The sequence below is a fragment of the Centroberyx gerrardi genome, chromosome 7 (genome assembly GCF_048128805.1).
Source record: "Centroberyx gerrardi isolate f3 chromosome 7, fCenGer3.hap1.cur.20231027, whole genome shotgun sequence".
In the NCBI taxonomy this organism is placed as follows: domain Eukaryota; kingdom Metazoa; phylum Chordata; class Actinopteri; order Beryciformes; family Berycidae; genus Centroberyx; species Centroberyx gerrardi.
This window is the reverse complement of record NC_136003.1, coordinates 14,322,166-14,349,603: the sequence shown is the minus strand read 5'-3', so window position 1 is coordinate 14,349,603 and position 27,438 is coordinate 14,322,166. Positions and strand designations below refer to the sequence as shown.

The following is a 27,438-nucleotide window of genomic DNA, read 5'->3' as shown; positions in this document are numbered from 1 at the left end:
CTAGGCACAGTAATACACTGCTGTGTCCTCCGTCTTCAGACTGTTCATCTGTAGATACACCTTACTGCTGGAGTCATCTCTGGAGATGGTGAATCTGCCCTGGACTGACTGGGAGTAGTGGATAGGAGAACTAGATCTGCCTATATATGCGATCCACTGCAGTCCTTTTCCAGGAGCCTGTCTGATCCAGGCCATCGTGTAGCTGCCTAATGTGAATCCAGAGGCTGTACAGGTCAAACTGTGGGATTCTGCAGGCTTTTTAACCACTGGTTCAGATTCTGTCAGAGTCTGACCATCAACACTTGTCAAGACAACAAAGAAAACCATCACATACATTAAGTCAGTGACTTTAATGGAGACAACGTCAAATCAAGATTAGTCAAGAGTTTCACCTGCCCAGCAGATAGTTAAAAGCAGCAGTCCTGTCCTATAGCCCATCATGTTAAACTGTGTGGCCACTGTTCTCTGTCATCCTCTCTGCAGTCAGATAAGTAGAGATGGAAGACATCTAAGTTTTGCATTGACTCCTCCTCAGAGGGAGGGAGGATAATACTGGATTGGACTCTCAATTATTGTTTGTTGAAACTGGAGAATGAATGTTCACTGTACAATGGGACTATTTGGGTTAAATTTGAGCCACAGGTAAAGAATGATTGAGATTTCAGCAGAATATAGAGATAGAGTTTCCAGAGCCTCAACACACCTCTAAATCTGCCTTCTAGCCCACATGTGCTGAAGTGGTGATACCATCACATCACCTCCTAAAATATTCTCATCAGTAATTATGATCATGAAAAGAACACATTTTTTTATCTAAGTTGGTTCCACTTTTTGTCTTTGTTCCTGCCAAAACATACTCACACCTCTCTGGCTCCAAGCCCCTCATCCATTCATTTGTATTTTTCTGTGCTATGATGATTTATTAATTTGGATTTATTATTTTGATGTCTATTATTTGTTTAAGATAAATATTTATTCAGGATTTATTTAATCTCCTTTCAATTTTGTCAGTGCAAATAGTTTCCTCTTCCTCAGTGAACAGGCCTTGAATGTATTAGTGGGCTGATGGCGCCTCCTCTGGTGGCTTCATGTTACAAGTGTTCAGGGACTGAAGGGTTTTTGTACAGGTCTACTGATGGTTTGTGTTATTGTGGATGTCTGGCACAATAATACACAGCAGAGTCTTCAGGCTGCAGATTCTGTCCATTTAGAGTCACTGTGTTGCTGGAAGAGTCTAAGGAGATACTAAACTTGTTTTTTAGTGAATCTTGGTAGTATTCGTTTCCAGTATATTTGCTTCCAATCCACTCCAGTCCTTTCCCTGCAGGCTGTCTGATCCAAGCTGTGAAATAGCTACTAAGAGAATAAGAGACCTGACAGGTGATGGTCAGAGGTTGACCTGGCTGGACAGTCAGAGAGACTGGCTGTGTCAACGTTTCACATTTCACACCTGTGGAGGAAAACATATTGAACATTTCAATGTTTTACAGTGTAGTAAGAATGAACAACTGGTGTACTGAGATCAAACTGTTAGTGTTTCTCCCTCAAAGAGACTTACAGGATCCAGCGGCCAGCAGCAGCAGCAGAGCTACAGAGAACATGGTTTATGTTGAAGCTGAACTGATGTGAGCTCTTCTGTCCTCTGAGTGATAGAGAGACAGACACTTCTCTTCCTTATGTGTCAATACATACAGATTAATTTGCATATTGGTGAGAACAATTTAATCACTTGAATTCTATTTGAATGAACTGAACAGCTTAAAAGGTCAAATGTTACAATAATCCTGCTGGGAGCTGCTGTTCCTCTTTTGCCTCAACTGACGCGTGATATGAACTCTTTATAGCAGAGGAACCAGGGAGTATACTTTGCATGAATCAAACATATTATATATTGAAGTGGCATCCCACAGGCACGTAGGTTTACTGCCAGCGGGAGATCACAGCCAATAGTTGCTTCATTCTGATCAGCTTGTGATTGTTTGCACCTGCTTTGCGTGCTATATAACCGTTTGTGTTCCAGCAGGTTCCAGACCATTCTTGCTGAGTCTTGGAGTTCATCATGTCAGACTACGCCCGCCGAGATCCCGCAAGGTTTTGTCCGCCTCTCTTTGTGTGAGAGAGATCATCTGCCTGTTATTCTTTAGTTTAGGAGGTTTTGTTTGTTTACCTTCTTGCTGTGGCATGTTTGCTGCAAGCTCTAGTCCAGGGGTCATCAAATAGATTTCACCTGGGGCCAAATTCGCACAGAGCAAATACTCTTTGGGCCGGGCCAAGGGTGGTGTTCTATTTCCAAAACCAAAAATCGGCAAGGTTATGTTGAAATTAAGCATGGCTTATTCTTCTGTCTTAACAAAGCCAAATGGTTGGGACTGGGAGTAAAAAGCCTATCACAGGCAGCGCATGTCCATCTTTGTGCATCATCTCTGCAGTCTATTCCTTTGTTATTAAATAGCACTGGCTGGCTGGCTAAGGGCCTTTTTATTCTTGTATTATTGTCAATATATAGGTTGTTATCAATAAAGGATCCCATTACCTGGATGACTGAAAAATGATCTAATGTCCTCCATTTTAAATAGTTCCATTTGTCAAACAAATAACTATACTATACTACTGTTCTGTTTGTTGCTTGCTTGTCCTGTCTACAAGGTACAGAAGAATAGATATGAGGCCCCTTTTACAGAGAAATCTGCTTTTCTGCCCCGCTGCCCTGCTACATCTCTCTGTGCTGTCAGTTTCACCTGTATCTTTACATCGTTAAACAAGCAAATAGTAAACATGTTGTCCCCCACCAGTGATGTAGTTCCACCCTTGGGTCAGTCAGTGATTGCTGAGTGTACTTGAAATATGAGTGAAACTGTATAAGCATTTTTGTATGGGACAATGAAAAGACAGATTGACCATATATTTGTGTTGCCTACTCTCCTCAGAATTAGGCTTACAAGTTATATCTTGAAATGTAGTAACTGTAATTGTCCTGGTTTACTCAATACAGTACAAAATATAAGAACTACAATACGCAATAAATACAATCCGTACATTACACAATGTACACTACAATACAATTTATTTAAGCAATAGCTCACGACAGGCCGTGGTATATGGTTATTATAAGGGGGCTGTCGGCTGTCGTGACAGGATCTGGATAACAGCAGCAGCACTACAGAGAAACATGTTGTCTCTCATAAAATAGTTGCTGACATGAAAGAAAGTTTTGCACTTTATTGATTACTGTTGAATTTAGGATTTATCTTGAGACTTTTGCTTGCAACAAGGTTATATTTTTGCAGATAGAATCATCTGTGGTTTTGAAATAATGTCTGAGCAAAATGTTTCCACACATTGAGTGATTTATAGATTTGGATGAGATCAGTAATCCAGATTAGCTGGATGTTTATTATTATCAGTCAGGAAAAGAGTTATTTAGAGAATATAGGATTTATTTTATATCCTTTCCACTTTGTCAGTTCTATATGTATTCTATTATTTTTCCTGATTCTCAGAGAACTGGCCTTGAATTTATTAGTCGGCTGATGGCACCTCCTCTGGTGTTTATTAATTCAAACAATGTCTTCAAGGTTAAGTCTTGTTTTTTGCATTCATTCACTGAAGAGTTTAGATCACTGTAGTCTCACAACCAGGCGACACTGGAACTGGAAAACAAGACACCCAGAAATAATTAAAATAATGGTGACAAATAATGGAATATGTAAACACTGTAAAAAATTCCTAATTACACTTTTTGCAGTCTGGTATCTGTGTTACTTCAACTTCCTAAATACAGTATTTTGGCAGAAAGGTAATAACTGTTTTGTCTGTTGAATCAACAGACAAAACAGTTATTACCTTTCTGCCAAAATACTGTATTCCTCTCAAGAAAAGTTCAGAAAACTGTTGAAGAAAGAAGTTGTATTTATATTATTAATATGATGTGTTCTACTCTTGTAATGTAATTCTTTGTTCTTGGTTCTTGCTCTATCAAAAAAAATGTCTTTTAAACAGTCATACTTCATTGCTACTCAGAGTGTTGATTAACTTTTGTGCATTTTTGTTGCAAGTAGGTATGTGTGTGCATGCGTGCGTGTGTCTGGTCTTTACTGTAATCCAAACATACAAATATATTAACCATGTAGCTGAAGCTAAGAGATGAATGTGAGACAGAGGGGGGTCTAACAGCCCAGTAAGGATGAGTACTGTAGGATTTTGTACAGCTGCTCAACCAACTCCAGTCACTGTGGATCTCGAGCACAATAATAAACAGCAGAGTCTTCAGTCTTCAGACTGTTCATCTGGAGATACAGCTGCTGTCTGCTGTTGTCTCTGGAGATGGTGAACCGGCCTTGGACTGACTGAGAGTAGTAGGTGCTGCCACCACTATAGGCAATCCACTCCAGTCCTTTTCCAGGAGCTTGTCTGATCCAGTTCATGCTTTAGTCACTGAATGTGAATCCAGAGGCTGTACAGGTCAATCTGTGGGATTCTGCAGGCTTTTTAACCACTGGTTCAGATTCTGTCAGAGTCTGACCATCAACACCTGTCAAGACAACAAAGAAAACCATCACATGCATTAAGTTAGTAACTTTAATGAAGACAAAGTCAAATCCAGATTAGTCAAAAGCTTCACCTGCCCAGCAGATAGTTAAAAGCAGCAGTCCTGTCCTATAGCCCATCATGTTAAACTGTGTGGCCACTGTTCTCTGTCATCCTCTCTGCAGTCAGATAAGTAGAGATGGAAGACATCTAAGTTTTGCATTGACTCCTCCTCACAGGCAGGGAGGATAGTACTGGATTGGATTTGTCTATCAATTATTGTTTGGTGAAACTGGAGAATGAATGTTCACTGTACAAAGGGACTGATTGGTTTAAATTTGACCCACAGGTAAAGAATGATTGAGATTTCAGCAGAATATAGAGATAGAGTATATCCAGAGCCTCAACACATCTCTAAATCTGCCTTCTAGTCCACATGTGCCGAGGTGGTGATACCATCACCTCACCTCCTAAAATGTTCTCTTCAGTAATTATCATCATATATGAAAAGAACAAATTTAATCAATCTTGGTTCCACTTTTTTGTGTTGGTTCTTGCCAAAACCTACTTTTGCCCCTCTGGCTCCAAGCACCTCATTCATTCATTTGTATTTTTCTGTCATTTCCATTCTACAATGTTGACGCCTTTTTCAATAAAACAGTCAAAGATGACTGATCAAAGCCAACAATTCCAAGTGGATCCTGGGGCCTATACTACGAAGCAAGTTCAACAAAGTCAGGGTATGTTTGAGTTAGCCGGCTTCACTAAACCTAACATTGGCGATCCAGATAACCGGTCTCACATAGCTGGTTATCAACTGGCTCTGTCAACCCAGGATTTACCTATCCAGCTATGAGCGCGTTCACATGAAAGAGGCGGGGTTTGTAACAAATAGCCAATCACTTGCAACATGGACAGATCCAGATCAGACAATTCGGATAAGATAAGATGAAACTACTGATCCCCGTGGGGAAATAAGATAGTTGTGCAGCAAAAGTAATATGATTCAGTGGGGAAAAGGACATAGGTTATAAGCGCAAAACTATAAAAATAAGTAATAGCCTAAAAATAGGCGAAAATAATAAAATAGGCTAATCAAACAATAAAAGCCATAAACAATAGACCTAATTATAGGATGATATAAGCCCTAATATTTCCTGCTGACATTTTCAACACATGGGTATCGGAAAGAAATGGATAGCTACTAACATTGGGTTCTTCTCTCAAGAAGAACAAATTCTTATAATGAATAACTGTCAGCATTACAAAACATAACCGCGAAAAGTAAAAGTTGTTTCTTCTTCCAAGGCTAGAGAGGATTACTGGAGGAACTGCCCCGTCATTAGGACACAGTGGGCATATTTCTCATTAATAAAATAGTTTGTGGACACATTGAGGCTGTAAAAAGATTTTCTATTCATAAAGTCGGTCTCTTGTTCTTCAAGGCTGCGGTAATGGAATATGAATAGCCGACGTTGAACCAAACATTGTCGGGAATCCAATTAAATATAGTCAGCGCAATTAATATATGCAACAGTAACTTTAATCCATTAATAATATCGTCAGTTAAGTAGCCTACCTGCTATATCTCCGATATAATACCTTATCATGGAAAACAACGTGATTCTACTGGTCTGTAAACACGTCACCCTGCGAACAGCACTTCTTACTGTCTGTTCATTCAAAAATAACAGGTTTCAGTTTTTTATTGGGATTTTCATTTGTATATTTGTCCATATCGGGATCCTGTAGGAATGGTGACTCCCTGTTTCCAGAGAGCTGATTGGTCAGAAGGCGGGCCTTTCATACGTTTTGATCGGTTACCCTGAACTTAACCTGCTCCGGAGCAGGTTAGCCGTGCAGCATAAGTTACCATGGTGTTATACCCCGGTTAAAAGTGAACCACCTTCGTGAGACCGAAAAGCCAGGGTTAAACCTGAAGTTACCTCGCTAACCCCAAATCCTGCTTTGTAGTATAGGCCCCTGGTGTTGCAAACTATTTCAACAATAACAGCAAAAAACAGTTCAACTGAAAAACACTTGCAACTATGACACTGTCTGAATTTCATCTCTGTTTGTGGGTTTGGTGGCGTAGGGAATTTATTTTTCATTTATTTTGTAGGTTGTTAACAGTTTACAGGTACACAAGCACACAAACACAACAACTTGAAAGAATATCACATTATTGATTGCTGTTAAAGTTAGGATTCACCTTAAGAATTTTGCTTGCAAAAACGTTTTGTTTCTGCAAATTGAATCATCTGTAGTTTTGGATTTTGGATATCTATTATTATAAGTGAAGAAAATATTCATTTGGAGAATGTAGGATTTATTTTATATCCTTTCCACTTTGTCAGTGCTATATCTATTCAAAGATTGTTTTTCCTCTTTCTCTGTGAACTGGCCTTGAATGTATTAGTGGGCTGATGGCGCCTCCTCTGGTGGCTTCATGTTACAAGTGTTCAGGGACTGAGGGGTTTTTGTACAGGTCTACTGATGGTTTGTGTTATTGTGGATGTCTGGCACAATAATACACAGCAGAGTCTTCAGGCTGCAGATTCTGTCCGTTTAGAGTCACTGTGTTGCTGGAAGAGTCTAAGGAGATACTAAACTTGTTTTTTAGTGAATCTTTGTAGTATTCAGCTCCAGTATATTTCATTCCAATCCACTCCAGTCCTTTCCCTGCAGGCTGTCTGATCCAAGCTGTGTGATAGCTACTAAGAGAATAAGAGACCTGACAGGTGATGGTCAGAGTTTGACCTGGCTGGACAGTCAGAGAGGCTGGCTGTGTCAACGTTTCACATTTCACACCTGTGGAGGAAAACATATTGAGTATTTAAATGTTTTACAGTGTAGTAAGAATGAACAACTGGTGTACTGAGATCAAACTGTTAGTGTTTCTCCCTCAAAGAGACTTACAGGATCCAGCGGCCAGCAGCAGCAGCAGAGCTACAGAGAACATGGTTGGTGTTGAAGCTTCTCTTCATCTGCCTCAACTGACAGCGTGACATGAACTGTTTATAGCAGACTGTAAGGAAGTCAACTTTGCATAGAATAGGACACTGACATGCTATAAAAGGAGGAGGGACTGTCCTATTACAAGCATTCAAGGGTTGAAGATAATTTGATTCATGATTCCGAATATTCATTACGATGCATATTAAAGAAAATGTGTTTATTAATTCAAACTATTTCTTAATGGTTAAGTCTTGTTTTTTGTATTCATAAGTTTCACTGTAGACTTTAGAGCACCAGGTAACACTGGAATGCTTAGTTTGGTTCTCTGGTAATAATCATGCAATCATCAGCACATCTTGCCACAGATTATTTATATGTCTGTCTGGTGAAAGTTCAGACTAGAAAACTAGGCTCAGTTTGAAGTTTAAAGTTTAAACCATGAATTGATAGAATGAGTGAGCTAAAATACCATGGTAAGCTTTGGAAAGACATTTCTATTGAATTCAAGTTTCGAGGAGTAGAGGGCCTGGGTTGGGAGATTGAGGGAGAAAGGAGGTCATGTGTATATACTGTAGGTGTGTGTATATATGCATCCTGTTTTTGTTTTTTTCAACCTCTAATCTGCCCTGTAACGAGAAAATGACTGAATAAAAATTTAGTAAAAAATTATACTGTAATTAGAATATTATAACTAGGATGCTGTCGGGGGCCAACAGCAAGGGTGCTTGCATTACAAGCATTCAAGGCTTGAAGAGAATTTGATTCCTAATTCCTAATATTCATTAAGATACATATTAAAGAAAATGTGTTTAAAGGTTGAATCTGTTTACAGATTACACACACTAATTAACACACTAAAAATGGAACTTGGGACACAATCACTAAAACCTGAAACTCATGAATAAATTCCCTAAACCAAGTCTGCAAACCTACAAGCACATTTTCTGCTTTTCAGTCAGTTTGCAATTCTCAGTCACACTTTTTGCAAAACACTACACACAGTAATGTGTAGTGTTCTCTCGTTCTCTACATTAGACACAACATTCAACTGACAAGACAAAACGAGAAAACCATCACATACATTAAGTTAGTAACTTTAATGAAGACAACATCAAATCAAGATTTGTCCAAAGCTTCACCTGCCCAGCAGATAGATAAAAGCAGCAGTCCTGTCCTATAGCCCATCATGTTAAACTGTGTGGCCACTGTTCTCTGTCATCCTCTCTGCAGTCAGATAAGTAGAGATGGAAGACATCTAAGTTTTGCATTGACTCCTCCTCACAGGGGAGGGAGGATAGTACTCTATTGGACTTGAATGTCAATTATTATGTATATATATATATATTTGCATCAATGGTTGGACTTGCCTGGTAGGGGAATGGCCACACATCAGCTAGTGCCTGGTCCACATATAGAAGGTTTCACTAGATAGAATGGTTGCTTTATTTTCATTAATATCAGTCTTATTGGTTTTGTTAAAAGTCAAATCATTAAGGGGAGAGGGACAGGAGGCTCAGACCCACTGGAGTAACGGGGCTCTGCTATCACCAGTATAAGGGAGTGGCCGGTGAACAGAACTCAGTGCACTGCAAAACAATCTACACGCATTAGTGATCATAAGTCAATCAAGTGAATTTATAGTGATTCAATAGGTGATAATTAATACTTACCAGCAGTGAACAACCAAACCTGAACCCAAGTGTGAATTACACTAAACACAGATACTATCTCCCGCTCACACCGGTGGACCAGTAGAGAATGATTCCCCTCCGGTAATGGGCCTGAAACCAACCAAAAGCGTTAGAGGGGATGTAGGACAATAAAAAAATAATACTACAAAAAGCTATGTTATTGCATCAACCTGATTACAATATTACATGTAGCTACAAACAGTGGCTGGCAGCCTCAGCCACGACAAGGCTTTCCTGCAACACAACAAACAATACAAATGAAAATCAACATTTACCTCCAGACTAAAGATTAATTTCCTGTAGTACAATACCTCAGGTAGACCACTCCCCTACAAATACCCCTAACAATGTTACATTTACTTCTTATGCACCGCACATGAACACTCACACACCTCACAAGGCAGGCACCATAGTTGGCATGTCTGGGAAGTCCTAAAGATGACATAAGGTTGAATCACTTGCCTCCAATCAAACAATATGTTACAGCAATATCCAATAAGGGCATCCTACCTCAAATGTGGTTCTCACCCTTCCCAGTGCTACTGCTGAAATTGGAACACTGATCACCTAAAATTATGGATATATTACAATCATAGAACATAATAAAAATTAAACGCAAATGTGTAGCTGCAAACATACCTTAAGTGTATGGCAACTTCTTAAGTTGGGTTGCTGCTCCAGCCACCAGTTAAATCAACAACAGGCTGTTTGCTTCACATGCATTATACATACCCAGCATTCACCAAACAAATGCAACTTCCAAAAGCCAGCCAGAAACAGGCAGCTGTATACTCTCATTAGCTCACAGGTGACAGTGATTAGCTGGTGGAAAGGTCCTAACTGTCAATCATTACCTATTGGGCAGGTCCTACCTGTCACATACATATTAAAGAAAATGTGTTTATTAATTCAAACAATCTCTTAAAAGTTTCTTGTTTTGTCATTCATTCACTAAACAGTTTAGATCACTGTAGTCTCACAACCAGGTGACACTGGAACTGCAAAACCACAAAACACCCCCGAAAATAATGAAAGTAATGGTGAAAAATAATGGAATATGTAAAACAAATTCCTCATTACACTTTGGGCAATCTGGCTGTTGAATCTTTCAACAGACAAGTGAGGAAGCCATCTAAAGAAATGTCAGAAAACTGATGACGCCAGAGCTGTAAGTTGCACGTTTCTTGGAATATCACCAAATGAAATGGAAGAAACAAGTTTTATTTATTTTACTAATATGATGTGTTCTTTTTTTCTGATGAGTATTTTATTGACCATTTTGTAAAAAGACAAAAATATAAGACATACAGTAAATTGACCGAGATCTAAACAGAAACTCACATAACTGAGTACAGAAAGACAGAGAACAGAAAACAAAAATGATACAATGTGTTCTAGTCTTCTAATGTAATTCTTTGTTCATGGCTTTTGCTCTTTCAGCCAGGCCATACTTCAGTGCTACTCAGACAGATATGTGAGTGTTGATTACCTTTTGTTCATTTGTTGCTCTGTGTCTGTGTGTGTGTGTGTGTGTGTGTGTGTGTGTGTGTGTGTGTGTGTGGGTGGTCTTTTCTTTTCTCCATACTGACAATACCATATATTTCCATGTACTTGAAGGTAAGAGATGAATCATGTGAGACAGAGGGGGGTCTAACAGCCCAGTAAGGATGAGTACTGTAGGATTTTGTACAGCTGCTCAACCAACTCCAGTCACTGTGGATCTCGAGCACAATAATAAACAGCAGAGTCTTCAGTCTTCAGACTGTTCATCTGGAGATACAGCTGCTGTCTGCTGTTGTCTCTGGAGATGGTGAACCGGCCTTGGACTGACTGAGAGTAGTAGGTGCTGCCACCACCATAATTGATACCAGCAATCCACTCCAGTCCTTTTCCAGGAGCCTGTCTGATCCAGGCCATCCAGTAGTCACTGAACCATTTTTTCACTCCTTTGCTTAGACTGCTTTGTGTTTTTATCTGCCATTGTATAGGCTCATTTGTAATTGCACAATATATACTATGGAGGGGTTTGGTTATTTTCCACATTTATGCAATCACCCACCATCATTTGGAATATTCAAAGGTTCTTGAAAGAGTCTTTGTGGAACCAGAAATGGTTCTTCTATGGCATCACTCCGAAGGAGCATTTTCAGTTCCAATTCGCACCATTATTGTTCTGTGTGTAGGGTCAAATTTGACCCACAGGTAAAGAATGATTGAGATTTCAGCAGAATATAGAGATAGAGTATGCAGAGCCTCAACACACTAAATCTGCCTTCTACCCACATGTGCTGAGGTATAGTATCACTTCACCTCCTCAAATACTGCCATCAGTAATTATCATCATATATGAAAATAACAATTCTATCCTCTGGAAAATGTGTGAATCTTGCCATTCGAGGACGTGGAGCTAGAAGAGTGTAAATGAAGATGCTGACATGCTGCTGGCTGCCACCTCAGTGAAAAGCATGCCTTAGGGCTAGGTACATTAAGTGACGTAGAATATTTCCCTTCATTCAAGATACTGCAAGTTCGTTTCTTGCCATGTGTTCATTTGAGAGCGCTCTGCTCTGCAGCCGCTGAACTTAACATGCATCAAATGAGAATGGTAACATAAGCATTTAAGAGGGAGGCTCACACAGATAAATAGGCCACTAGGTAGGGAAGCCATTTGGCCAAGCTGGCCCAGGCTCCCACAACATAGACAGGTTCCATTGCTCCATATTGATCAGGGTTGCATTACTTCCCATGCCGAGGAAACTGCACATAACTGCAACACACACCTTTTGGTGTCTTAGGTCTGCTGCTTTGTGTGAGAACATCAGAGGCCTAAAAGATAGGCCTAAGATAAACCTATACACTATTTGAAATAAATCTCACCTTGCTGCTCACATGAAAGAAAAGCACATTATTGATTACTGTTAAAGTTAAGATTCATCATAAAAAATCTTGCTTTCAAAAATGTTTCACATTTTCACATTTCACATTTTCACATTTCACACATGTGGAAAGTAGAAACTTTTAGTAACAAATATCCAGTATCCAGTCAGATTGCACTAGACAAACTGCTGATTTTGTACATTTGATGTAAAATCCAGAGAGACCCACAGGATCCAGCTGCCAGCAGCAGCAGCAGAGCTACAGAGAACATGGTTTGTGTTGAAGCTGAACTGCTGGGAGCTGCTGTTCCTCTTTTGCCTCAACTGACAGCGTGATACGAACTCTTTATAGCAGAGGAACCAGGAACTTTGCGTAGAATCAAACATATGACATACTGAGGTGGGTCTACTTAATAGTGGAGCTAAACAGAGGAAGTAGTATTGGTACGAGTCTGACGACCCCCTACTGTGTCTCACTGTGACAAATCACTTTAATACACCTGCTGACTGCTATTAACTCTGGAGAGAGTGAAAACACTCCTCATTGCCTGGAAATCAGCTCTGCTTCATGTCCGGGTCTTGAATCAACCAGTTGGGGCTTATTTTGCAATAATGACTGGTGTGTAATTCACTTTATTCCAAACTGATTCCTGCTCAATTTCCTGTTTTTGTGCCAATATTGTAGATATATTGTTACATTGAGGGATGTGAAGCACATTATTCCATAAGGATAAATATTCATACCAACACAACAGGTTACCTGAAATTCATTACTTAATATTTCATTTTTGAGGGGGATTTCATGAATCAAAAGTGTTAATATTTTGGAAACTTACTAATTAGCATTTACTAAAAGGTTTCAGTTTGTTCAAGTAGTGTGTTTCCTCTTTTGTTGAAAAGAAAAAGTCTAATTTATATATATGCCTATCGACTTTACATTGAGGTTGTATTCAGCCTTTTTTTTCACAGGCAGGGAGGATAGTACCTCACCTCCTAAGATATTGTCATCAGTAATTATCATCATATATGAAAAGAACAAATTTAATCAAAGTTTGTTCCACTTTTTTGTCTTGGCTCTTGCCAAAACCTACTTTCACCCCTCTGGCTCCAAGCACCTCATTCATTCATTTGTGTTTTTCTGTGCATTCCATTGTACAATGTTGACGCCTTTTTCACTGACAAGGTCAAAGATGACTGATCAAAGCCAATAATTCCAAGTGGATCCTGGTGTTGCAAACTATTTCAACAATAACAGCAACCCCCCCCCCCCCCGAAAAAATTCAAAATTTGAAAACTAATTTCCTGCCATTCTAAAAATTCACTTACACATGGGATGAACTTTTTATTTATTTTTTATTTTTTACAATAATGTGTAATAGTGTGTTGTATTACATTGCTATGTTTTTTCTTTTTTCTTTTTTACCTTTTCTTGTTTCACTGAATGTAATGGCAGAGATTAGGGATTAATAAAGTACAACCATAACCATAATCATATAAACAGAAATCTATGCATTGTTATATGAAGACAAGTCCAGATATTGTGGCCAAGGTTTAGCAAATTGTTGTTTTTATTTACATATTTACAAGTAAACTTGGGTGGGCAGCAGGGGCGTTTGCTCTGCTCTGCTCTCCTCTCATTTTCTCCTCTCGTCCTATTTTCTCCTCTCCAGCCCTCTCTCCTCCTCTCCTGTGGTCCTATATTCTCCTCTCCTCTCCAGTCATCTCTTCTCCTCTCCTTTCCTCTGCTGTCTTTTCTCCTCTCCAGGTCTCTCCTCCTCTCCCCTGCTCTCCAGTCATCTCTTCTCTTCTCCTCTCCTTTCCTCGGCTCTCCTCTCCTCTTCAGGTCTCTCCTCTTCTCTGCTCTCCAGTCATCTCTTCTCCTCTCCTCTCCTTTCCTCAGCTCTCCTCTCCTCTTCAGGTCTCTCCTCTTTTCTGCTCTCCAGTCATCTCTCCCTCTCTCTCCCTGCCCTGTCAGCATCCTCATGCTCTCTCTCTCCCTCTCTCTCTTTACTCTGAACGCACCAGAGTGAACATGAAAGAAATATTATCAGTAAACAAGTGGTGTTTCTTGCCATGATGTTCAGGAATGGATTACTAACCATTTCTGATCTGAATGGCAATGATTATTATATCAAGAAACATTGACTCATCTCTTGTACTACTGTATACTTCTATCATCTGACTGGTACTCATTTTCTCACTGCTCTCAACTTACTTTTCTTCTTTTCTGAGGCTGCCCAAAAAACTGACGAATGTCACTGCCACCCTTCCTCTTGCTCATGATGACACTTACTGTGACTGAAAGCTGACTATAATAAAACTGCTTGCACATAATAGATTTAACATGTTGGGTAAACAAACAAACAAATAAATAGACAGACCTGTGGCATCCTTACAGATAGATAGATAGATAGATAGATAGATAGATAGATAGATAGATATCCTTTCCACTTTGTCAGTGCTATATCTATTCAAATATTATTTTTCCTCTTTCTCAGTGAACTGGCCTTGAATGTATTAGTGGGCTGATGGCGCCTCCTCTGGTGGCTTCATGTTACAAGTGTTCAGGGACTGAGGGGTTTTTGTACAGGTCTACTGATGGTTTGTGTTATTGTGGATCTCTGGCACAATAATACACAGCAGAGTCTTCAGGCTGCAGATTCTGTCCGTTTAGAGTCGCTGTTTTGCTGGAAGAGTCTAAGGAGATACTAAACTTGTTTTTCAGTGAATCTTTGAAGTATTCAGCTCCAGTAGCTTTGCTTCCAATCCACTCCAGTCCTTTCCCTGCAGGCTGTCTGATCCAAGCTGTGTAATAGCTATCAACAGAATAAGAGACCTGACAGGTGATGGTCAGAGGTTGACCTGGCTGGACAGTCAGAGAGGCTGGCTGTGTCAACGTTTCACATTTCACACCTGTGGAGGAAAACAAATTGAATATTTCAATGTTTTACAGTGTAGTAAGAATGAACAACTGGTGCACTGAGATCAAACTGTTAGTGTTTCTCCCTCAAAGAGACTTACAGGATCCAGCGGCCAGCAGCAGCAGCAGAGCTACAGAGAACATGGTTGGTGTTGAAGCTTCTCTTCATCTGCCTCAACTGACAGCGTGACATGAACTGTTTATAGCAGACTGTAAGGAAGTCAACTTTGCATAGAATAGGACACTGACATGCTATAAAAGGAGGAGGGATTGTCCTATTACAAGCATTCAAGGGTTGAAGAGAATTTGATTCATAATTCCTAATATCCATTAAGATACATAAAACTATACAATAATTTATAAAAACCCAATTTTGTCACCGTATGGCACACACATGGTTCATACGATCTGATTCTGTTTGAACCAGTTACACACTGCTGTGCTCAATCTAAAACACTTTTAACATTTCTACTTTTCTAATGATATAGTCTGGGTTTGATTTTTTCAGAGATATTGTTAGAGTAAAGTACATGAATTTATTGACCAAACACAACACACAAGACCAGTGCTGAACACTGATGAAAATATTTATTTCTCTCCACATTGTAAAATCAGTCAATACATCCATGCATTTCCAAAGGTTGCATTTTGCACTGAAAATCAGAACAGAACATATTCTAAATAGAATATAGTACATAAACACAGCAAAAACATTTGTGGAGACAAAAAAGAAAGCACTGCAACGTTGCCTTCCGTTTTTGTTGAAGACAGGTACACTCAACTGTTGCCTTTTTATAGTGCTTACGCCTGATTGGTGAGTTTACAATTAAGCACCTAAGTGTCTGTACACCTGATGGCCGTGTCAGTTGGTTATAGGTGTGGTATTTTGAAAGGCAGTGCCTTGAAATGGCAAAGAAGTGACATCATGTTAGATTTCTGTGTCTAATATAAAGAAGTGTGTTTAGTGTTTTGCAAAACACTGTGTGTAGTGTTTTGCAAAAAGTGTGAGGCTGAGAATGTGCTTATAGTTGTGCAGATCTGGGCTGAGGTTTTGCTCTCTGAGTGTCAGTTTCAATAATTGTGCTTTATGTGTCATTTTAGTGTGTAAGCAATTGTAAAAAACTGTAAAGAAAAAAATATGAGACATATGGTAAATTGACCTAGACATGAACAGAAACTCACATAACAAACAAGCACAGAAAGACAGAGAACAGAAAACAGGAATTATATGATGTGTTCTACTCTTGTAATTCTTTGTTCTTGGTTCTTGCTCTTTCAGCACAGTCATGATTCAGTGCTACTCAGATTTGTGAGTGTTGATTCACTTTTATTCATTTGTTGCTGTGTGTGTGGTGTGTGTGTGTGTGTGTGTGTGTGTGTGTGTGTTTGTGCGTGCGTGTGTGTGTGTGTGTGTGTGTGTGTGTGTGTGTGTGTGTGTGTGTGTGTGTGTGTGAGACAGAGGGGGTCTAACAGCCCAGTAAGGATGAGTACTGTAGGATTTTGTACAGCTGCTCAACCAACTCCAGTCACTGTGGATCTCGAGCACAATAATAAACAGCAGAGTCTTCAGTCTTCAGACTGTTCATCTGGAGATACAGCTGCTGTCTGCTGTTGTCTCTGGAGATGGTGAACCGGCCTTGGACTGACTGAGAGTAGTAGGTGTTGCTGCCATCAGTGCTGATCAAGGCAATCCACTCCAGTCCTTTTCCAGGAGCCTGTCTGATCCAGGCCATGTTGTAGCTGCTGAATGTGAATCCAGAGGCTGTACAGGTCAATCTGTGGGATTCTGCAGGCTTTTTAACCACTGGTTCAGATTCTGTCAGAGTCTGACCATCAACACCTGCAAGACAACAAAGAAAACCATCACATGCATTAAGTTAGTAACTTTAATGAAGACAACATCAAATCAAGATTAGTCAAAAGCTTCACCTGCCCAGCAGATAGTTAAAAGCAGCAGTCCTGTCCTATAGCCCATCATGTTAAACTGTGTGGCCACTGTTCTCTGTCATCCTCTCTGCAGTCAGATAAGTAGAGATGGAAGACATCTAAGTTTTGCATTGACTCCTCCTCACAGGCAGGGAGGCTAGTACTGGATTGGACTTGTCTCTCAATTATTGTTTGGTGAAACTGGAGAATGAATGTTCACTGTACAAAGGGACTATTTTGGTTAAATTTGACCCACAGGTAAAGAATGATTGAGATTTCAGCAGAATATAGAGATAGAGTTTCCAGAGGCTCAACACACCTCTAAATCTGACATGTGCTGAGGTGGTGATACCATCACCTCATCTCCTAAAATATTCTCATCAGTAATTATCATCATATATGAAAAGAACAAATTTTATCAAAGTTGGTTCCACTTTTTTGTCTTAGCTCTTGCCAAAACCTACTTACACCCCTCTGGCTCCAAGCCCCTCAGTCATTCATTTCTATTTTTCTGTACTATGATGATTTATGAATGGAAAAGGTCAGTAATGATTATTTGGATGTCTATTATTTATTTAAGATAAACATTTATTTAGGATTTATTTTATATCTTTTCAATTTTGTCAGTGATATATTTTTCCTCTTTCTCTGTGAACTGGCCTTGAATGTATTAGTGGGCTGATGGCGCCTCCTCTGGTGGCTTCATGTTACAAGTGTTCAGGGACTGAGGGGTTTTTGTACAGGTCTACTGATGGTTTGTGTTATTGTGGATCTCTGGCACAATAATACACAGCAGAGTCTTCAGGCTGCAGATTCTGTCCGTTTAGAGTCACTGTGTTGCTGGAAGAGTCTAAGGAGATACTAAACTTGTTTTTTAGTGAATCTTTGTAGTATTCAGCTGCAGTAAATTTCATTCCAATCCACTCTAGTCCTTTCCCTGCAGGCTGTCTGATCCAAGCTGTGTAATAGCTACCAACATAATAAGAGACCTGACAGGTGATGGTCAGAGGTTGACCTGGTTGGACAGTCAGAGAGGCTGGCTGTGTCAACGTTTGACATTTCACACCTATGGAGGAAAACATATTGAATATTTCAATGTTTTACAGTGTAGTAAGAATGAACAACTGGTGCACTGAGATCAAACTGTTAGTGTTTCTCCCTCAAAGAGACTTACAGGATCCAGCGGCCAGCAGCAGCAGCAGAGCTACAGAGAACATGGTTGGTGTTGAAGCTTCTCTTCATCTGCCTCAACTGACAGCGTGACATGAACTGTTTATAGCAGACTGTAAGGAAGTCAACTTTGCATAGAATAGGACACTGACATGCTATAAAAGTAGGAGGGATTGTCCTATTACAAGCATTCAAGGGTTGAAGAGAATTTGATTCCTAATTCCTAATATTCATTAAGATGCATATTAATTAAAATGTGTTTATTAATTCAAACTATTTCTTAAAGGTTAAATCTTGTTTGAATTCATAAGTTTCACTGAAGACTTTAGAGCACCAGGTAACACTGGAATGCTTAGTTTGGTTCTCTGGTAATAATCATACAAGCATCAGCAGATCTTGCCACAGATTATTTATATGTCTGTCTGGTGAAAGACTGTCCAGGATTTACAACTAGAAAACTAGGCTCAGTTTAAAGTTTAAAGTTTAAACCATGAATTGATAGAATGAGTGAGCTAAAATACCATGGTAAGCTTTGGAAAGACATTTCTATTGAATTCAAGTTTAGAGGAGTAGAGGGCCTGGGTTGGGAGATTGATGGAGAAAGGGGGTTAGCAAATGATTTAATGTACCGGTATGTGTGCATATACAGTATATGTGTATGTAGGTTTTTATAGTGTTTGTGTATAGGTGTGTATATACACATCCTGGTTTTTTCCTAACCGCTAATCCGCCATGTAAAGGGAAAATGAATGAAAAAAGTTTAGTCACAAAAATTATATTGTAAAATATTTTATTTTACTTCATTTTTAATAATATTTAATATTTAAATTCATCACTGCTCTTTATCCATTTTGGGGTGTTTTTATATTTAGTCTGTTTTCATTTAATCAGGGAACTGGTCTATTTGTAGACTGCTGTACATAGTATGTCAGTTGTGAGGATGACTTTATTTTTCATATTCTATCATTGGTTTTCAGTGTGAAGATTACTTTGTCCACATATTATTGAAATATGTGTTTAAGAGCTGAATAGAATGATACTGTATATTGGTTTGTGTACTAATGGATAGTTTAGAAGATACTCCTAAATGTCTCTATTTGTGGTTTTACACTGTAGCAGGTAAATGAGCACCTTTTCATTACAGGTAGCAATGCAATTAATTCCATCACTTCACTTAAATATGCCAAGATGTTATCAGTCATAACTTTTGAAATATACATGATAGAAACATGAGGTTGGATCATTGTTTTTCAGATTAACTGCTCTACCATTTGAATATGTTTTATTGACCGTTGAATGAAACAAGGGATATTTAGGTAGACACCATATTGTTAGCTTGATTTATTTTTTTATTAAGAACCTTTGTTGTTTTATTCCAGATAAATTTGGCCAACCTTTAGTCACTCCTCCAATCAATCTGTATATAGATATAACATATGCCATTTGGCCGACACTTTTATCCAAAGTGCTTTACAGTACCATAAGTGCATACATTCTTAGCATGGGCTGCCCCAGTGGGAATCAGATGCCTAAGTGTGGTGAGGTTAGGTCCATGCTCTACTCACTGAGCTGTACAGTACCACAGGACTACAGATATATGAACCACAGAGATGGAAGAGATCACAGTTTTTCTTCAACGTCACCTCACAGAGAGGGAAACCCACAATTTTGTTTTTTAAATATACTTTAAGTATGCATATAAAACTATATTCAAGGCTATTCACAAAAATGTCAGAGACAATGAAGTAGTGTTTTAATTGAGACTGTGTTTCTCAAAGTGTGTTGATATTGTCGTATAACGGAGTTGATTCTGTGAAAATGAAGTGCAGAAAGCAACTCTCTGACTTGGTTTGACTTGTTAAGTTTTTGTACAGCTTTGCCCCCTCCTGTGTCACTGTGGATCTCGAGCACAATAATAAACAGCAGAGTCTTCAGTCTTCAGACTGTTCATCTGGAGATACAGCTGCTGTCTGCTGTTGTCTCTGGAGATGGTGAACCGGCCTTGGACTGACTGAGAGTACCAGGTGCTGCCACCACCTTCATTGATAGTAGCAACCCACTCCAGTCCTTTCCCAGGAGCCTGTCTGATCCAATTCATCCAGTAGCTGCTGAATGTGAATCCAGAGGCTGTACAGATCAATCTGTGGGATTCTGCAGGCTTTTTAACCACTGGTTCAGATTCTGTCAGAGTCTGACCATCAACACCTGTCAAGACAACAGAGAAAACCATCACATGCATTAAGTTAGTAACTTTAATGAAGACAACATCAAATCCAGATTAGTCAAAAGCTTCACCTGCCCAGCAGATAGTTAAAAGCAGCAGTCCTGTCCTATAGCCCATCATGTTAAACTGTGTGGCCACTGTTCTCTGTCATCCTCTCTGCAGTCAGATAAGTAGAGATGGAAGACATCTAAGTTTTGCATTGACTCCTCCTCACAGGCAGGGAGGATAGTACTGGATTGGACTATCAATTATTTCTCAATTAAACGCTTGAAAGTATGACACTGAATTTTCTAGGGTTTTAACTTGAATAACACGCAGAAGCAATTTGCAGGTAGTTTTTTATACTTGGCCAGTTGCCAAAATGTAGATTGTTGCAAGAAATGCACTCTTTATGTGGATTTACTTCTGCTTATGAAGAGATGCAGCTACTTTTTGGTCAGATTCCTATTGAGACAACTTTATTTCCTGTCTCATTACATGAAACACAAAATAGTCTTTTCACATGTTCTCTATACAATACAACAATTCTACATTAAACACATCCTTCTTCTTAGAAGATAAAAAAAACTTTCTCAAAATGTACTTCTGTATTCATGTAGCTACAAGTGAATTCACCATGCTGTCAAATGAGAGAATAATGAACTTAAACACTCTCACATCATTCATCCCTCTATACATCAAGGAGTATCTTGCCGGAGGAAATTAATCATATTCAGGTTTAGGCCCAGTATAACATATCTGTATGTGTGTGGTTGAGTCATATGGGGTACTGGGTATTTGTGCAGGTCTGCTGGTGGTTTGTATCACTGTGGGGCGACGTACACAGTAATACACAGCTGTGTCCTCAGGCTGCAGATTCTGCCCTTTTATAGTCACCGTTCCACTAGAAGTGTCTCTGCTGTAACTGAACTTGTTTTTCAGAGCATCATTTTGATAAAAGCTGCCACCACCCCATTGATGGAAAATCCATTCCATTGGTTTTCCTTTACAGTGTCTGATCCAAGCTGTTGCATAGCTGCTATCAGTCAAGGCATAGCCAGAGACCTGACAGGTGACGGTCAAAGACTGACCAGGCTGCACAACCACTGAGTCTGGCTGGATGAGATCAATACTGTGCACACCTGTGGAAACACAAATCAAGATGATCTAGATCATTCATCTCACTCTTCAGTGTTTATAATGTGTTTATTAGTATTAATCCACTGAAAGCTACTCACAGGATCCAGCTGCCAGCAGCAGTATCAGAGCTACAGAGAACATGGTTTATGTTGAAGCTGGACAGATGTGAGCTCTTCTGTCCTCTGAGTGATAGAGAACCAGACACTTCTCTTCCTTATGTGTCAATACATGAGATTAATTTGCATATTGGTGAGGATATTTTAATTACTTGAATTCTATTTGAATGAACTGAACAGACTTAAAAGGTAAAATGTTAATCCTTCCCTCACAATAACATAAAAGTGTCATACATGTGATTTTTTTCATTACATATTCACAATATATATAAAGTTGTTTTTTAATCACAGTGTTAACACTGCTATTCAGTGAATGATGCAAAGTCCATGGCACCACTGCTAATTGATTAAATTTGACTGTGTTTTTGAAGGTATCATCAGATTCAGAAGAATCATGAGACAAAAGAATAAAGATACATTTCTACATTTCATTATCATGATAAAAATGGAATTTCAGCATTGCTTTCATTATGTGGTGGTTTGTATTAAAATACAGGACTCATGTTGAAAATATAGCAATAATAAAAAAACAGCACTTTGTAGTGGAAAAACTTGGAATGTATTTTCTTCACAGTTGATTTTAATGAGCTGTATTTTACTTACTAATGACATATCATATCAACACATGAGATATCAGTATATCAGAGTTTTTTGAGTTGTTACATCACATCCTGTGTATCGGCAAATGGATTTTATTTTGTAATGTGATTCATTGTTCAGTGGTCATCCATTCTTGGGATGTGTTTTTAAAGCAATTCTGACAGTAGAATTTGAAACTTGTTGACTTTGGCGCCCCCTTGAGTCCCTGAGTGGTAGTATTTAACAACAGCTGTCGCAATGAGACTCAAAATTATTTTAAGGATGATATATTGAGGTTAATATTCTACACATATGGACTTTAACCTGTTAAGCCCTAGCCCTAGCCCTAGGAAAAAACGCCTAAAGTAACATACCCAAAATTAATCAGGAATAGCTCCTCAACCATAAGGCTTATATGCATATTCCTGGTCTCCTTTGATAGGTAAGAAGCTAAGGAATATGAATCCATTGTAAGTAAACCTATATCTATTACCATTCCAGAGTAAATGGAGATGCAATAAAGGAAAACATAAGATTTTCATCCTTGCCTAGCATATAATCTAAATTTCAAAGGCAATATCACCATTATAACCAAGATCCCATGGATAATGATGTAACTGAATGTCTTCTCCTACTCTTTGACTATAACTGTAACTGTAAATTTGATGAAAATATACTAAAATACAACATTTATGATACAATTTATAAAGATATACTCAGGCGGTCTCCATGTTTTGGCCATGTTTACTGTTTACATGTTGACTGTTTACTGGGAGTTTTACTTCAAAACACTATTTATTTCCATATAGCCATGTTACAAATAACATACATCTCCCAAAAACATTGAAATAGTAATAAACACAATGAATATTGATCAATATTCATATATGACTGAAGAGTTCCATGCTATACAGGCAGATTAATGGAGAATGCAAGGGTCCTCAGTGCCATGTAACCTATCCTCAGTTTCGTCTGAGTCAGAGAAAGAGAATGGTATAAGGCTCATTGGTGTCAGTACTTCGATACAGCCACCAGATGACGACAAAGAGCCAGAGCTCGCACCATAGAGCTCCAGTCTGTCTGGACTGAAATGTCTGGTGAAAATCCCCGGAAGATCGCTATGAGTCAGAAACAGTCTCAAATTTATGGTAGAAACGTGAGTAACTAAAATCTGCAGTTTTTGGCGAAAATAACATAAGCCTTGGTGAAATATTTTGGCAAGAAGATAGATTTTTGTCAGTATGACTGTAAATGATGTTTCCCCGGAAATAGTGGACGTTGTAGCGTTCCATTTGTGGTGCGTTCAGGGTCATTGGAAAGCTCGGAATTTCTAATGTCCAGCGATACCAAGCATGTTATTGTAGACTGACGAGAAAATTATCACGGATCTTTTGATCACAACTTGCTCTTATATTTACGAAGTTTATATTTGTACGACTTTATTGTTAAATACTTAGTAATAAGACATAGTTTGGACAACATACAATTGGTTTATGGATTCTGAAAGCTGAAGTCCCCATGTTTTCAAAACAGTATAACATTCATATCTTCTATTAATAGACCATCTTCCATCGCGATTTTTCGTGACTAGGGGGGTGGGGTGGACCCGGTACCGGGTAGCCCTGACATGCTCCAGTGCTTCTCAAACAGAGATCAGTGTGGATCAGTTTTTGTACAGCTTTGCAGGCTCCTGTGTCACTGTGGCTCTCGAGCACAATAATAAACTGCTGAGTCTTCAGGTTTCAGACTCGTCACCTTTAAGTACACTGCATTTTGGGAACTGTCTTTGGTGATGGTAAACTGGCCTTGGAGAGTTTGGGCAAATATTGTGCCAGTTCCATCATCAATGCGCCCAATCCATTCCAATCCTCTGGTTTCTGACGAATCCAATGCAGCCAAGCAAGAGAAAGTCCGTCCACTTTACAGGACAGTGTGACTGATTCTCCAGCTCTCTTGACCACCGGCTCTGAGGAGGTGAGGGACTGGCTCTGAGCAGCTGAAAAAGACACACAGAGTTTAGATGATGGGAAGCCAGCAGACAATCAAAGCTCCTCTCCTCTTTCCTCCACTGGATACAGACAAGTGCACTTCACTCACCTGAAATGAGAGCCAAGAGGAAGACACTTTCTACAATTGTCATGGTGGGAAATTTGCTGAGTCTGCAACCGAGAGAGGCTAATGTGGAGACTGAGAGAGCAACGGTTATATGTTATACAGGCAGAATGGGTGGGGATTGTGGTTCAATGTCCATATTTGCATCTTTACCAGTCAGATGTTGTGGTGATAAGTAAAGATCAGAGAGATCAAGAGCTGAATGAACATTGGCCTAAATCCTCTAAAACCTGCCACCTAGAAACAACATTAAACTTTTGAACGATGGTTGTGTGTTTCAAGTGTTTGTTTATCTTTGTGCATTAATATAAAAAAGAAACACTTAAAAACCTTCTCCAGTCCTTTACCAGGAGCCAGTCTGAGCCAGGTATTCTAATAATGGCCACTGAACATGTGCAGGTCTGTTTGTGGGATTCTCCAGGATTTTTAACCACTGGTCCAAACTCAGTCAGTGTCTTTCATTGACTGAAATTGAATATCAAACTATCTGTTTTGTTTGAGTTTTACAAAATGTGAGAAAGTTTACAACTTATCACGACTTCCAATGTATGGCCTTTACCATGACCAGTATGAGTATTAAACTCCTGCCAGCTCATATCTCCTTGGTTCCAGTATCAGTCAGTTGAAATGATTGAGAAAACCAGAGCTGAACGTCTCATTAAGGAGATGGAAGAGAGAGAGACTTTGCATTGCCTACCCTCTAATGTTTTGAAAGAGGAACTGTAACATATTTTCTGCTTCAACAGAATGTAACTCCCTTGTGATTCCCATGTTCCCATATTATATAGAGATGGTTGTGGTTGAAATTTGCAGAGCTAGAATTTCCTTTAATTATAGTTTGGGTGATGATTTCAGTGTGTGTGTTGTATTGGCTGTGGTGGTTTTTTGAGGAATTGATCATCATGAGATTTAGAATATAGATGTTTTGTTTTGTTCATGTATTTCATTGTTAATTGTTCAGTGACCGTCTTAACTCAGGAATTGTGTTCATGAAGCTGTGTCATGGAATAAACAAGTTTTATTCATTTTATGAATTGTATGTATTCTACTCTTGTGTAATGTAAATCCTTGATCTTATTTCTTTCTGTCTCAGGAAATTAAAAAACAGTAATACGTAATACTTCAGTGCTACTCATACAGATATCTGAGCAATGATTGACTTTTGTAAAGGTCTGTACATACAAAGATATTGACATATAATTTCCATGTACTTGAAGCTAAGAGATGAATCATGTGAGACAGAGGGGGCTCTAACAGCCCAGTAAGGATGAGTACTGTAGGATTTTGTACAGCTGCTCAACCAACTCCAGTCACTGTGGATCTCGAGCACAATAATAAACAGCAGAGTCTTCAGTCTTCAGACTGTTCATCTGGAGATACAGCTGCTGTCTGCTGTTGTCTCTGGAGATGGTGAACCGGCCTTGGACTGACTGAGAGTAGTAGATGCTGCTACTACTATAGATAGAGGCAACCCACTCCAGTCCTTTTCCAGGAGCCTGTCTGATCCAGGCCATCCAGTAGTCACTGAATGTGAATCCAGAGGCTGTACAGGTCAATCTGTGGGATTCTGCAGGCTTTTTAACCACTGGTTCAGATTCTGTCAAAGTCTGACCATCAACACCTGTCAAGACAACAAAGAAAACCATCACATGCATTAAGTTAGTAACTTTAATGAAGACAACATCAAATCAAGATTAGTCAAAAGCTTCACCTGCCCAGCAGATAGTTAAAAGCAGCAGTCCTGTCCTATAGCCCATCATGTTAAACTGTGTGGCCACTGTTCTCTGTCATCCTCTCTGCAGTCAGATAAGTAGAGATGGAAGACATCTAAGTTTTGCATTGACTCCTCCTCACAGGCAGGGAGGGTAGTACTGGATTGGTCTCTCAGTTATTGTTTGGTGAAACTGGAGAATGAATGTTCACTGTACAAAGGGACTATTTGTGTTAAATTTGAGCCACAGGTAAAGAATGATTGAGATTTCAGCAGAATATAGAGATAGAGTTTCCAGAGCCTCAACACACCTCTAAATCTGCCTTCTACCCCACATGTGCTGAGGTGCAGCCATTGTTAATATATCATGCTACGTCTCAAATAAATGTCTATGTATGAATTTTTAATGTTACTTTTGCAGACAACATTTATTTATTTTTACATTTAAAAGGAGGTAAATGTTAACAGCAGGTTATTTTAGGTCATATTCAGGCATTACTGTCATCACAACTCCTATAAGCTTCAATGAAGAGAGCAGCAAACTTCAGAGCACTGAAGCATAGAAATCTAAGGAATGTATTTTGGATTTTGCATGGATGAACTATCAACCATATGTTTCTATATGAAAGAGATCGATTTGAAATGGGACAAGACTGGACCAGGTGCTGAAGCCTTGAATGGGAGACTTGGTCCACATTGGCTTTCCCCAAGAATATCTCAGTTCAGCTTTAATGTCAGGACAGAGGGGAAGGGGCCTCTGAGGCGAAGCTGTTGCTGTCATAGATGAGACCAGGAAGCATGGATGTGGGAGGAGGAGGAGGGTCCGGCCATGACAGGTCTAGCTTGGTGACCTCAAGAAATTCTCTGTAATAGACGCCCTGTTGAGAGACTCTCTATGTCGAGACTCTGACTTCTCTATCAGCCTCATCTTTTACCTCCTCAACACTACGTGTTTCCTTCAAGTACTGGATTTTGTTACGAAACATTTAATTTGTATATTTATAGATATAGGTTTGACTTTGAATTTGTATTCAGCCTTTATGGAATTTACAGTAAAGATTAGATTTTCAAGACTAGCATTTAAACGGTAGCAGTGGAGGATTTGGATGGTTATTGCTAACCTAAAAATTACTATTCTGAAAATGGATAGTTGTTAGTGGAATGGATACTGAATGATATATTCACTAAAATCAGTACACAAAACAATCCTGAGAGAATTGAATGCTCCCAGTGTCACCAGGAAGAACTGAGTCTACGGGTGGCGGTAAATAGAGGAAGTAGTTTTTGTATGTCTTTCCTATTACTGTCTCTCACTGTGTCTCTTCTGGCACAGTAATACACTGCTGTGTCCTCCGTCTTCAGACTGTTCATCTGTAGATACACCTTACTGCTGGAGTCATCTCTGGAGATGGTGAATCTGCCCTGGACTGACTGGGAGTAGTAGATAGGAGAACTAGCTGTGCTTGAATGAATGTGGAGAATGAATGTTCACTGTATAAAGGGACTATT

At 39.2% G+C, this 27,438-nt stretch overlaps 1 gene segment (V, D, J or C); it reads right to left on the bottom strand.

Moving 5' to 3' along the window:
• Window positions 1–24,246, bottom strand: LOC144539462 (immunoglobulin heavy variable 3-11-like). The segment is given in 3 exon segments: window positions 1–206; window positions 24,031–24,102; window positions 24,204–24,246. Coding segments are annotated over 3 exon segments (321 nt in total).
• Window positions 24,247–27,438: the final 3,192 nt, after the last annotated feature.